Source organism: Ovis canadensis, chromosome Y, assembly GCF_042477335.2.
Source record: "Ovis canadensis isolate MfBH-ARS-UI-01 breed Bighorn chromosome Y, ARS-UI_OviCan_v2, whole genome shotgun sequence".
NCBI classification, from domain to species: domain Eukaryota; kingdom Metazoa; phylum Chordata; class Mammalia; order Artiodactyla; family Bovidae; genus Ovis; species Ovis canadensis.
Window position 1 is genome coordinate 72,641 of NC_091271.1, and position 13,233 is coordinate 85,873.

Here is a 13,233-nt window from a genome sequence, read left to right on the forward strand (position 1 = left end):
AGCAGCAGCAACACGGCAGGAAGGGGGACACCGAGCCCTGTGGGAACAGGCGTCTCCCCTGCGGGGACAGGCACTGTGAGCTCGGGGCTGACCCTCGGACTGGCCCCCACCAAGCCCATCAGGCGACCCAGCCTGAGATGACGGCAGGGGTGATGCCCCCCTCCTCAGGGACACACACGGGAGGAGGGGAGGGACACCGAGCCCTGTGGGAACAGGCGTCTCCCCTGCGGGGACAGGCAGTGTGTGAGCTTGGCGCTGTGAGCTCTGCGCTGACCCGCGGACTGGCCCCCACTGAGCCCATCAGGGGATCCGGCCTGAGATGACGGCGGGGTGACCCCCCCCCTTCTCAGGGACACAGAGGAGACCGGGGGGTGGGAAGAGCTGGGGGAGTGACAGTGGCTCCGATGGGGAGCCGCCAGGTGCGGGAGATCTCGGTCCACGCCCGCCTGAGGGCGCCCCCAGCGCCACGTGGGCGTGTCCGCGGTGTGTGCCCATCTCCCAAGTGCCCCAGCAGGTCCGGCGGGAGTGCGGGTGCAGGCCCCGAGGGCAGGGGTCGGGCGGTGTGGGGCAGCCGTGGCCTCTCTGGAGAGACCAGGAGCCCGCGCAGCGCCCCTCGGCTGAGTCCCGGCCCGGCCGAGTCCCGGCCCGGCCGAGTCCCGGCCCTGCCGCGCCCCCGGGGGCGGGGCCGCTCACCGTGGTCGTTGTGCCGGGCCAGGTCCTGCGCATCGATGAGCAGGTCGTGGTCCGTGTCCAGCTCCCAGAACTTGCAGTAGATGACGTAGAAGTGCTCGTAGGAGAAGAACTCCGTCAGCTGGTTGATGTCTGCCTCCTCCTCCAGGAGAGCCACGTTCTGCCGGACACACCACAGAACTGCCAGCGGGGGCTCCAGGGCGCGGAGCGCAAACAGCCCGTCCAGTGGGGACGGGCCCAGACCCCGTGTCGTGGGCAGGCGGGGTCAGAGCAGGGCAAGCTCGTGTGAGGGCCGGGAGGGGCCACCGGGTAAGGGGTGCACCCGGGCCAGGCCAGGTCACAGACGCGGAGGGGAGAAGGTGGGGGACGGGGGAGGGGAGGAGCATGGAGGGACTACAGGGTGGGAGGTACCTGGTGCACAGAGGGATGGACGGGTGGGCGTGTGGATGGGGGACGGGATGGGAGGACGGATGGACGGTGGACGGGGATGGGAGGACGGATGGACGGTGGACGGGGATGGGGGGACGCGTGGACGGTGGACCGGGATGGACGCGTGGACGGGGAGGGGCGGGGCGCGCCTGGGCGAGGGACGCGAGCGGCAGCGGTGGGTCCCGGTCCCGCCCTGATCCCGTGCCGCACCTGTAGGAAGGTGCTCCTTCGCAGCTCGGCGCACGTGATCCTGCCCGACCAGGACCGGTTGACGGTGTAGAAGATCCTCTGGATGACCTGCGGGGCACGGACGGGGCCCATCAGCCCGGCACAGCGATGTGGGCGCTGCAGGGCTCCAAGGGAGGCCCAGGTGTGAGCGCGCCCGCAGCCCGGTGACCTCCCGGGTTGCCTCCCCAGGGACTCGGGAGGGTGAGCTGCAGGACCACGAGCCGCCAGCAGAGGGCGGCCGCCCCGCACACGGCGGAGGGTCGGGAAGGAGGCCCGCTGGATCCCAGGGGGACCCAGTGCGGCGGGAGCTGCCCTCGGCCGCAGTCCGCAGCCCGCAGCCCGCAGTGAGAGGGCCGCCCTCGAGCTGGATGGGGCGGGGACAGCAGCTCTGAAGGCGGGCAGCCCTCACAGCGTGGCCTAAAGCTCCGCTCCGACCCTTCCGCGAGCACCTGACCGACCGGGAGAAGAGCATGAGCTCCAAGCCGAGAGCACGCCCCCGCCCCTGCACACGGAGGCCCGGCAGGGCACAGGGCCCCCTGTGGTCCGGACAGCACTGCCCTGGGCCAGGACGCCCCTCCCCTGCCCCTCCTCCACGATAACCCCCCACCAGTCGCCTCCTCCAGGATGCCCCACTCCCGCCCCGCCCCCTCCTCCAGGACGCCCCCTCCCCTGGCCCCACCTGGACGCCCGCTCCTCTGTGCTGCTCCAGGACGCCCCCCACTCCGTCCCCTCCTCCAGGACGCCCCCTCCCCTGTCCCCACCCAGGGCGTCTCTCCGTCCCCATCCACGGATGTCCCCTCCCCGGCCCCTGTGAGACAGCCCCTCCCCACCCCCGCTGTAGGCCGCCCCGTCCCCTATGTGTTTAGGAGCCCCCGGCACGCAGCAGTGTCTACAGCCGGCTCAGTCTGGATCGTCACTGTTAGTCGGGGAGCAGAGTGCGCAGTGTCTGTGTGAGGGGGTCTGGGGCATCCACACCCCCGCCCCGCCCCGCCCCGCCCGCGGCCCCGCCCCGCCCCGCATGCGTCCGCCCCGCCCACACGTGTCCACCCCGCCCACACGTGTGTGCACTCTGTGCTACAGGACAAGCGTGCTCCCAGCCCGCGTGCCCGGGGGCTACCCGCCACCCACCTGCACCCTGAGCCAAGCCATGTGTGTGGGCAGGAGCCCTTCCCCCAGGTGCGGTTCCCCAGGTGACCCCGGCCCACGGCAGGGGCGGGGCCTGGGCTGTGGTTCTGAGGCCCCGGGCCACAGGCAGGGCCCATGCCTGATGCTCTGAACCTGAAACCCTGCCGCCCGGGAGGCAGAGGGCAGGGTCTCGGACGGGCCCTCGCCTGCCGAGACCTGCGCCCCGTCCGACCCTGGGGCTCGGCGCCGTGCCCTGCGCGGGGCCCGTGTGAGCCACACCGCTCACCCCTCCGAGCCCCAGAGAAAAGGCCCACAGACACGTGAGCCTGGTGAGAGCGCGGAGTGGGGGCCGCGGGCGCCGCACTCACCGTGGTGATGTAGCGGGAATGGAACTCGGCCGCCTCCTTCAGGAACGCCAGCCCGGGGTGTGTGTTCACCACGTCCTGCGGGGGGACAGCACCCGGCCCTGGGACGCGCCGCGGGACCACCCGCAGCCCACTGGCCGAGAACCCATGTGTCCACCAGAACCCCAGGGTCGCATAGGCAGGCCCAGAACCGCCCCCGTGGAGTCCCCTCGAACACACAGGCACATGAAATCACGTCAGAGCAAGACTACTGTGGGGCCACGTCTGAGGAAGGACGGGCCTTTGAACAGAGGCGGCTGTCACGGCCTCTCACACCAAGGGTGAGCGGACACGTATGAACACGCAAACACCACCGTGTGAGGGCGTCCCACGCTCTGAGGAGTCTGTGACACGTCCTCGTGTGATAAAGGACTAGAATCCCAGGAGCCCTCCACACAGCTCTCATTCACATCCTCTGCCTAACTCTGCCTGTTCCTCTTTTTAAGTGGAACGTGCAGGGGGCCAGCCGTCACGTTAAACTCTCCTCCAGAGAACGGACCATGAAGCCCTGAACAAACTGTGCTTAAAGGAAGCGGAAAGGCATTTGGAGTGAGCGTCCTGCAAACCCTGACCTGGCCTGAGACAGCCTGGCACCCAACGGCGCGGTGCCTGTCTGAGTCCAGGCGCCCAGGCTCAGGACTGGAGCTGTCCACTCGGTCCCACTGCTCACACAGCTCCCAAGGGGCTGCACGGGGCCAGCCCAGGGAGGCGGCCCCCCAAGGTCAGAGAGCCAGGCTCCCACACAGCAGAGGCGGCCCCCAGGGGCAGAGAGCCAGGCTCCCACACGCGGGTGTAAACATAGGGAAGCACCTCTGAGAGGGGTGCGGGTGTGTGCAGCAGAGGTGGGACATGCGTGTGGTGGGCAGGTGCGGTGGGGGGTATGCCCTGCGCGAGGCAGCAACACACGGACGGCGGCATGTGCGGTGCACAGCGGGGACACACGGGAGAGGGGCACGGGGCCGGCCACGGGCACGCACCTGCAGGAAGGGCACGAAGTCCTCCTGCACCAGGTAGCTGCAGCCGGGGCTCACGAGCAGGTGCACAAACTTGGCAGCGTCGTCGTGACAGTTCTGCAGGACCCTGGGCAACAGAGCACACCCCTGCTGACCCCCGCACGTCCACTGGCCCCCGCCCAGACTCGGGCCCCAGGAGGGACATGGCAGCTGTGCCAGGAGCCCCAGGCACGGTCTCCCCCAGACGTGAACGTCCCAGCCGCCGGGACCCCCAGGCATGGCCTCCCTCAGAGTGACAGTCCCAGCCACTGGAGTACCAGCCGGGGTGGGGGACAGCTGGGGACGACCCCCTCTCGGGACTCACTTTCTCCACATTGCGACGAACTTGTGGACGGACACAGAGCCGGTGCGCTCACCGCCAGCGCCGCAGAAGAGCGGTCCCTTCCAATAGAGCGGGCAGCCACAGGCCTGCGGGAGGGGCGGGGACCCGGGTGAGCTCGTCCTGGCCCCCACGGAGGCCCAGCAACGACGAGGCAGGGAGAGCCGCTGTGTGCAGACGGCATGCCCTGCACAGCCCAGCATGTCTCTGAGGACACGGCAGCCCCTCGCCCTCGGTCACACAGGCGATGGGGACGCGGACACTGCTCCTGAGGATGTGCTGTGCACCTCATCCCCCGACTGGAGCCTGACGGTCAGCAACCGGGACAGAGGAGGTGAACACACCCCCAAGCCCAGAGTCTCAGCATCTCGCGGCCCGTGGGGAGAGCGTACACGACAGAGGAGACTGTGAAACACTTGGGACGCGACAAGGACGCTCCTGCAACACCGCATGTCTCAGGGGTCAAAGGGACCACATCGCTCACAGTCCCAGCCCTCAAGACCCTGATGCTGGGAAGACTGAAGGCGGGGGCAGAAGGGGATGGCACCAGATGAGATGCCTGGATGGCATCACCAACTTGACGGGCGTGGGTTTGAGCAGGCTCTGGGGTTAGTGACAGACAGGGAAGATGTACTGCAGCCCGTGGGGCCACAAGCAGCCGGACACGAGTGAGCAACTGAACAGCAGGAGGCACTGAAGAGGTCTGGAGACAGCGGAGGCGCTCGGACTGCTGTATTTCCCGGGGGCAGGAGCACGGGAACAGCGGAGGCGCTCGGACTGCTGTATTTCCCGGGGGCAGGACTGCAGATGGGCTTCAGTTTCGCCCTCAATGCTTTGGTCAAATCCTGGGACAGACACCAGCAGATGTGAACACCTTTACCAACAATTCTACAAACACCCCACTCATGCGGGCAAGACCAGGAGAGTCCAAAATACACGGGAACACTCCAACAATCCCAGGAGACCAGAGTTCGACTCCTGGAGGAAGATCCCCTGCAGAGAGAAAAGGGAATCCACACTACTGTCCTTGCCTGGAGAATCCCACAGACAGAGGAAGCTGGCAGAGTACATTCCATGGGGTTGCAAAGAGTCAGACAGGCCTGAGCGAGTGAACAACAGGAAAAAGCCAAATAGCTCAGTGACCGGCTCAGGGTGACCCCTGAGGCCCACGAGCTGTGCACTGACGGGCCCTGAAGCAAAGAGCACGAACGGGGTCAGGACTGCAGAGGGAGACGCGGAGGAAACACGTACCAGACACCAGCCGACGGGACCGCACGACGGTCTCAAGAGCTGGACCCGGACACTGGCTCACAGACTTCTATGCTGCAGGGGGGCCGGTGCAGCAGCCAGCAGGCGGCCAGGACGCCCCCCCCCCGACTGAACGAAAGCGGACAGATGGCCTACAAAGACCTTTCTCCAAAGAAGACATACAGACGGCCACGCTGCACACGCAAAGATGCTCAGCACTGATAATCAGAGAGGTGCAAATCAAAGCCTCAGAGAGGCTCACCTCCCACCCATCAGAATGGCCACCGCCCACAGATCGACACACAGCGAACGCTGCAGAGCGCGTGCAGGAGAGGGAGCCCTCCCATCCTGTTGGTGGGCCTGTACACGGTTACAGCCACCGTGGAGGACACCACAGAGGCTCCTGGAAAAGTACAGAGAGAGCCGCCACGGGTGCCAGCCATCCCACTGCTGAGCGTGTGTCTGGAAGGGGCGCATGCCCCCCATGCTCACGCAGCACTGCTCACAGAAGCCGGGGCGCAGGAGCAGCCAGAGGCCACCGCAGCACCAAGACACACACACACACACACACACACACACACCCCAGTGTGACCTCAGCAAAGACACACACACACACACACCCCAGTGTGACCTCAGCACCCAGACACACACACCCCAGTGTGACCTCAGCAAAGACACACATACACACCCCAGTGTGACCTCAGCACCCAGACACACACACACACTGCAGTGTGACCTCAACACAGAAAGACACACACTCATCCCAGGGTGACCTCAACATGCATACACACACACACACACACCCCAGTGTGACCTCAGCATGCATACACACACACACACACACCCCCCAGTGTGAGCTCAGCATGCACACACACACACACACTCCAGTGTGACCTCAACACAGAAAGACACACACTCATCCCAGGGTGACCTCAGCATGCATACACACACACACACATCCCAGTGTGACTTCAGCACACAAAGACACACACATACACGCCAGTGTGACCTCAGCATGCAGACACACATCCCAGTGTGACCTCAGCACGTAAAGACACACACACATCCCAGTGTGACTTCAGCATGCACACACACACACACACCCCCCAGTGTGACCTCAGCACACAGACACACACACACATATCCCAGTGTGACCTCAGCATGCCCACACACACACATCCCAGTGTGACCTCAGCATGCACACACATACACATCACAGTGTGACCTCAGCACACAAAGACACACACAGGCCAGTGTGACCTCAGCGTGCACACACACACACCCCAGTGTGACCTCAGCGTGCACGCACACACATCCCAGTGTGACCTCAGCATGCACACACACATGCCAGTGTGACCTCACTGTGCACACACACCCCAGTGTGACCTCAGCGTGCACACACACACCCCAGTGTGACCTCAGCGTGCACACACACATGCCAGTGTGACCTCACTGTGCACACACACACCCCAGTGTGACCTCAGCGTGCACACAGACACACATGCCAGTGTGACCTCAGCGTGCACACACACACACATCCCAGTGTGACCTCAGCACACAGAGACACAGAGACACACCAGTGTGACCTCAGCACAGACACACACACACACAGACACCCACACATCCCTGTGTAACCTCAGCATGCATACACGTACACACACACACACACACTCACCCCAGTGAGGCTGAAAACTGCAGACACCGAGAGCTGGCATCTCACCGCTCGCTAGACGTGCCCGAGGCACAGGTACGCCGGAAGACAGCTTTGTACTTCATGTAAAATTAAACATATTGTCAGCAGATGACCCAGGAATTCAACAGAGGCATTCCTTACCTCAGACAGACGCAAAGCTGTCGCTGGGATCCCGGGAATGCAAACGCACACAGCGGCTATGTTCACGAGACGGCGCTGGGAACGACCAAACATTCATGCACCGGCAAACACACACGGAGGGACGCGCGCGCAGGATGCCACTCGGCAGTGAACACTGGGGACAAATCCCACAGCTGTGCCCAGAAACCAGAGACAGCCCCCACGGGTCCCCCTGTGACATTCCTGACCAAGCAAAACAACGGCAGCACAAGGGCTGGGAGTGAGGGAGCACGGGGCCCGGGTCAAATGCCGCCCGGAAGAGCAGACACACAGAAACCATACGGGCCCCAGACGGCTGCGCAGCGGAGGGGCAGAGCTCCGCCGCCAAGACACACAGGCCAGCCCAGCTGCCCTCAGAGCAGCCGGGCGCAGAAGCCCGTCCTGCCCCACAGACCCCTGCACGCAGCACCACAAGGTGGGGGCACACGCCCCAGCCAGGCCCTCGGGCCCGACCACCAATCGGGGAGTGCAGGAAGCTGGCCAGCAACACGGGGAGGGACCTGGAGCAAGAGGGGCACACGAGGCAGCCTGGGGACGCTGGTGTTCCCGCTGTGATTCAGCCACTAACTCCTGTCCGGCCCTCCACAACCCCACGGGCTGCAGCCCACTGGATCCTGTCCGGCCCTCCACAACCCCACGGGCTGCAGCCCACTGGATCCTGTCTGGCCCTCCGCAATCCCACAGACTGCAGCCTGCTGAACTCCTCTGTCCATGGAAGTCTCCAGGCAAGAATGCTGCAGAGGGCTGCCATTTCCTCCTTCAGGGCTTCTTGCCAACCCAGGGATCTAACCCATGTCTCCTGCACTGGCAGGCGGGTTCTTTACCACCAAGCCACCTGGGAAGCCTTTAGCGTTCCCTATATAAGTCTAAAAATAGAATTACCATGTCATCCAACAGTCCCACTCCTGACCATGATATCTGGAAAAGATGAGCACTTCTTTCTATTCAGAAAGATACATGCACCCCAGCGTTCCCAGCAGCACTGCTTACAAGAGTGAAGAGATGGGTCCACAGGGGCGAACATTTACATTGTGGAAAACTGTACACCTACGATGGGGAAATCTTACTCTGTGTCCATTATACCTCAATAAAGCTGACTGGAAAACAAAATTAATTGATTCAAGAATCTAAGAAAAACTGACAATAGACAAATGTGTAAGAAAGCAATGAAGATGTGAGCAGAGCCTGATGACACAGGTAAGCAAAAGACGGCAGTACGCCACGAAGCTGACGGACGCCCATCCGAGAAAAGAGAAGTAAAGCTCTAGCGTCAGTCGTCAAAATGGATCAGAGATAAATAACCCTGCAGCGAAAAACGGCCACATGTGCAGATTCGACATTCCTGCATTAGAAGAATCAATACTGTCAAAATGACTATAATGCCCAAGGTAATCTATACATTCGCTGCAACTGCTATCAAATTAACCGGTGGCATTTTTCACAGAACTAGAACAAAAGCTTTAAGAATCTGTATGGAGACACAGAAGACCCCAAATAGCCAAAGCAATCTTGAGAATGAAAAACGGCTGGAGGAGTCACGGCGCCTGGCTTCAGGCTGCGCTACAGAGCTCCCGTCATCAAACTCGCATTTGTTGTTCAGTCGCTCAGCCGCGCGCGACTCTTTGCGACCCCACGGACCGCAGCCCACCAGACTCCTCTGTCCATGGGATTTCCCAGGCAAGAATACGGGAGTGGGCTGCCAAACCCTACTCCATGGGATCTTCCCAACTCGCGGATCGAACCCAACTCTCCTGCACTGAAGGTGTTTCCTTTACCACTAGCGCCATCCAGGAAGCCCCAAATAAATAAACACACATATTTTACATCCAATGAGAACACAGTCAGAAGAGCTCTGGAGGATGAAGTGGAAACCCACTGCAGTATTCTGGCCTGGAAAAGTCCTCGGACCCAGGAGCCTGGCTGGCTGCAGTCCATGGGATGGCACAGAGCTGGGCATGACTGCACAACCGACTTTACTACTGCCAGAGAACTTCACCCCACAGGCCACAACTGAGACCTGGCACAATCAAATAAATAGTGAACATAAAATAAAGTGGCCCGCAGAGCCGAGCAGGCGTATCTCGGAAGAAAACAGTACAGATGACCAACAAGCACATGGGAAGACGCTCGACATCACTGACTGCCAAAGAAAGGCAAATCTAAAGTGCAGTGAGGGGCTGCTTCACGCTGGTCAGGACAGCACTCCACCCCGGTCACGAAAACGTCTACAAGCAATAAATGCTGGAGAGGCGGAGACAAGGGGCCCTGCTACACTGCTGGTGGGAATGTAAGGCGGTGCAGTCACCCTGGAGAACAGGATGGGGGTTCTCAAAAGGACAAAAACAGACCTAGAATACGACCCAGAGATCCCACTCCCACAATACGACCCGGCGACCCCACTCCTGAGCATATATCTGAAAAGATGAGAATCTAATTCAAGAAGACACACGCACCCTGGTGCTCACTGCAGCTCTATTTACAACAGCCAAGAGATGGAAGCAACTGAATGTCCACGGGCAGATGGATGGACACAGAGATGCGGAACACAGGCACGGCGGGGCGTCCGTGGCGCGTAAGAAAGAATGAAGAGACGCCGTTTGCGGCAGCACGGATGGGCCTAGGGATCGCCATCCTAAGTGAAGTAAGCCGGACAGATGAAGACAGAGGTCACATGACGTGACTGATATGTGGAGTCAGAAAAAGGGTACACAAGGGCTTATCTATGAAGCAGACACAGACTCGCAGACAGAGAACAAGCTTGTGGCTACCGAAGGGGAGGGGATGAAACGGGAGCTTGGGATTAACATACACACACTACTAGCATGTGAGCAGGGAATCAACAAGGACCTACTGTATAGAGCACAGGGAGCCCCACTCTGCATCGTGTCATAATCTAAATGGGAAAAGCATCCGAAAAAGAATGGACGCCTGTCTAGGTGTGACTGATTTACTTTGCCATACATGTAACCCTAACACTCCACTGGAGGTCAGCTCTTTGCTGTTCAGTTGCCCAGTCACACCCAACTCTGCAATCCCATGAACTGCAGGCCTCCTTGTCCTTCACCACCTCCCAGAGTTTGCCCAAGTTCATGTCCACTGAGTCGGTCATGCCATCCAGCCATCTCATCTTCTGTCGTCCCCTTCTCCTCCTGCCCTCAATCTTTACCAGCATCAGGATCTTTTCTAATAAGTCGGCTCTTCACATCAGGTGGCCAAAGTACTGCAGTTTCAGCTTCAGAATCAGTCCTTCCAATGAATATTCAGGACTGATTTCCCTTAGTATTGACTGCCTTGATCCACTTGCTGTTCAAGGGACTCTCAAGAGTCTTCTCCAACACCACAGTTCAAAAGCATCAATTCTTCGGCGCTCAGCCTTCTTTATGGTCCAGCTCTCACATCCGTACATGACCGCTGGGAAAACCACAGCTCTGACTGGATGGACTTCTGTCGGCAAAGAAGCGAGTCTGTGTTCTAATTCGCTGCCTAGGTCTGTCTTAGTTTTTCTTCCAAGGAGCAGGCGTCTTTGAATTTCCAGGCTGCACTCACCGTCCACAGTGATTTTGGAGGCCAAGAAAATAACGTCTGTTACTGTTTCCATTGACAGAAAATAAATAAACAAGATAGAGATCTTAAAAAAAAATACAATAGACCAAGAGCTGATTCTCTGAAAGTGTACACAAAATTGACCAACCTTTGACCAGGCTCACCAAGAAGAGAGAGCAAATCCAAATAAACAAGAAACGAAAAAGGAAACATATGAGCCAACATCACAGAAACACAAACGTCCGTAAGAGAGCACTGTGAAGAACTGTACACCAGGCGATCCAACAGCCTAGAAGGAAAGGCGACGCCCTAAGAACACACGGCCCACCGAAACTGGGTCCCAGAGAAGCAGGCGATGCGAACAAAGAGAGCACTGGGAGCGACACAGAACCTGCCATCAGAAAGCTCTGTACAAACAGAAATCCACTACCAGACGGCTTCACCAGCTAAATCGAGAAATACACAAAGAACTCGTACTGATCCTTCTCAAACTGCTTCAAAGACTGAAGAGGAGGGAATACTCTTAAAGACAAGACAGCATCACCCAAATACCAAAACCAACACTGCCGGAAAAGAAAATTACAGGCCGACATCTTTGATAAACACAGATGCAAAAACTCTCAACAAAATTCTGGGGACCCGAATCCAACAGCACATGGAAGAGACCATACGCCCTGGCCACGTGGGGTCACCCCAAGTCCACAAGGAAGGCTCAACATACGCAAATCAGTCAACGAGAGGCACCATGTCAACACAGTCAAAAAGTGCGTGATCCACATCCATTCATGACAAAAACTCTCACCAAAGTGAGTTTAGAGTAAACATATCTCCACATAACAAAAGCTACGTTTGACCAGTCCACAGCCAATACCATCCTCAACAGTGGAGAGTCGAAAGCCTTCCCTTTGGGGAGCAAGACAAGGATGTCCAATCTCACCATTTCTATTGAGCATAGGACTGCAAGTCCTAACCAGAGCAATCAGACAAGGAAAAGATATAAATGGTGTTCAAGCTGGACCTGGAGTGGTGGGAGGGGGTGGGAGATGAGACGGAGGCTCCAGCACACATGTATACCTACGGCTGCTCCACGCTGATGGATGGCGAAAGCCCACACGATACTGCAATTACCCTTCAATTAAAAACACGTAAATTAGGAAAATAAACGGTATCCATATCGGAAGGCAAGCGGTAAAACTGTCATTATAGGCAGATGATATGATGCCATAAATAGGAAACCCTAAAGACTCCACACACAACAACTGCTGGAACTGACAAATGGATTCAGCGAGACAGCAAGACACAAGACTCACATACAGAAATCAGTCGCACTTCTTCACACTAATAACGAAATAGCGGAAAGGGAAAGTAAAAGAAAAATTCCTTTTTAAACTGTATCCCAAAAAATTCAGCCAACCAAGGAGGTGAAAGATTTACATGCTGAGAAACTAAAAAAATCATTAATCAAGAAAATCAAAGATGATTCAAAGAAACAGAGAAATATTCCAAGCTCCTGGATTGGAAAAATTAATATGGGTAAAACGACCATACTATCTAAAGCAATCTGCAAATTTAACGTGATCCCTATCAAATTAGCCAAGGCATTTTTCACAGAACTGGAACAAGCAACCCTAAAACTGAGGTGGAATCACAAAAGACCCAGAACTGCCAAAGCCATCCTGAAGAGAAAGAACAAGGCAGGAGGCATAATGGCCCCAGGCCTCAGCGCCGCAGAGCCAGAGGGAGCAGAACAGTGTGAGCTGCCGCTACTGCCGCTCAGCAGCTCAGGCGATCCGGCTCTGCGGCCTCATGGCCTGCGGCGTGCCAGGCTTCCGTCCTCCACCATCTCCGCTCAGCAGCTCAGCCGTGTCCGGCTCTGCGGCCTCATGGCCTGCGGCGCGCCAGGCTTCCATCCTCCACCATCTCCGCTCAGCAGCTCAGCCGTGTCTGGCTCTTTGCAACCCCATGGCCTGCAGCGCGCCAGGCTTCCGTCCTCCACCATCTCCGCTCAGCAGCTCAGCCGTGTCTGGCTCTTTGCAACCCCATGGCCTGCAGCGCGCCAGGCTTCCGTCCTCCACCATCTCCGCTCAGCAGCTCAGCCGTGTCCGGCTCTGCGGCCTCATGGCCTGCAGCGCGCCAGGCTTCCGTCCTCCACCATCTCCGCTCAGCAGCTCAGCCGTGTCCGGCTCTGCGGCCTCATGGCCTGCGGCGCGCCAGGCTTCCATCCTCCACCATCTCCGCTCAGCAGCTCAGCCGTGTCTGGCTCTTTGCAACCCCATGGCCTGCAGCGCGCCAGGCTTCCGTCCTCCACCATCTCCGCTCAGCAGCTCAGCCATGTCCGGCTCTGCGGCCTCATGGCCTGCA

General features: G+C 59.1%; 1 protein-coding gene across 8 annotated transcripts in view; it reads right to left on the minus strand.

The window, feature by feature from the left end:
• The window catches only part of LOC138431522 (serine/threonine-protein phosphatase 2A regulatory subunit B'' subunit beta), a 45,152-nt gene that overhangs the window by 9,302 nt on the left and 22,617 nt on the right, over window positions 1-13,233 (minus strand). For all 8 annotated transcript variants that reach the window (XM_069573622.1, XM_069573623.1, XM_069573626.1 and 5 more), the window contains 5 exons: window positions 4,194-4,297; window positions 3,854-3,956; window positions 2,841-2,915; window positions 1,330-1,416; window positions 694-850 (listed from right to left, as the gene is read on the minus strand). In XM_069573622.1, the coding sequence (XP_069429723.1) occupies window positions 694-850; window positions 1,330-1,416; window positions 2,841-2,915; window positions 3,854-3,956; window positions 4,194-4,297 (526 nt within the window). The remainder of the gene's footprint in view (window positions 1-693; window positions 851-1,329; window positions 1,417-2,840; window positions 2,916-3,853; window positions 3,957-4,193; window positions 4,298-13,233) is intronic.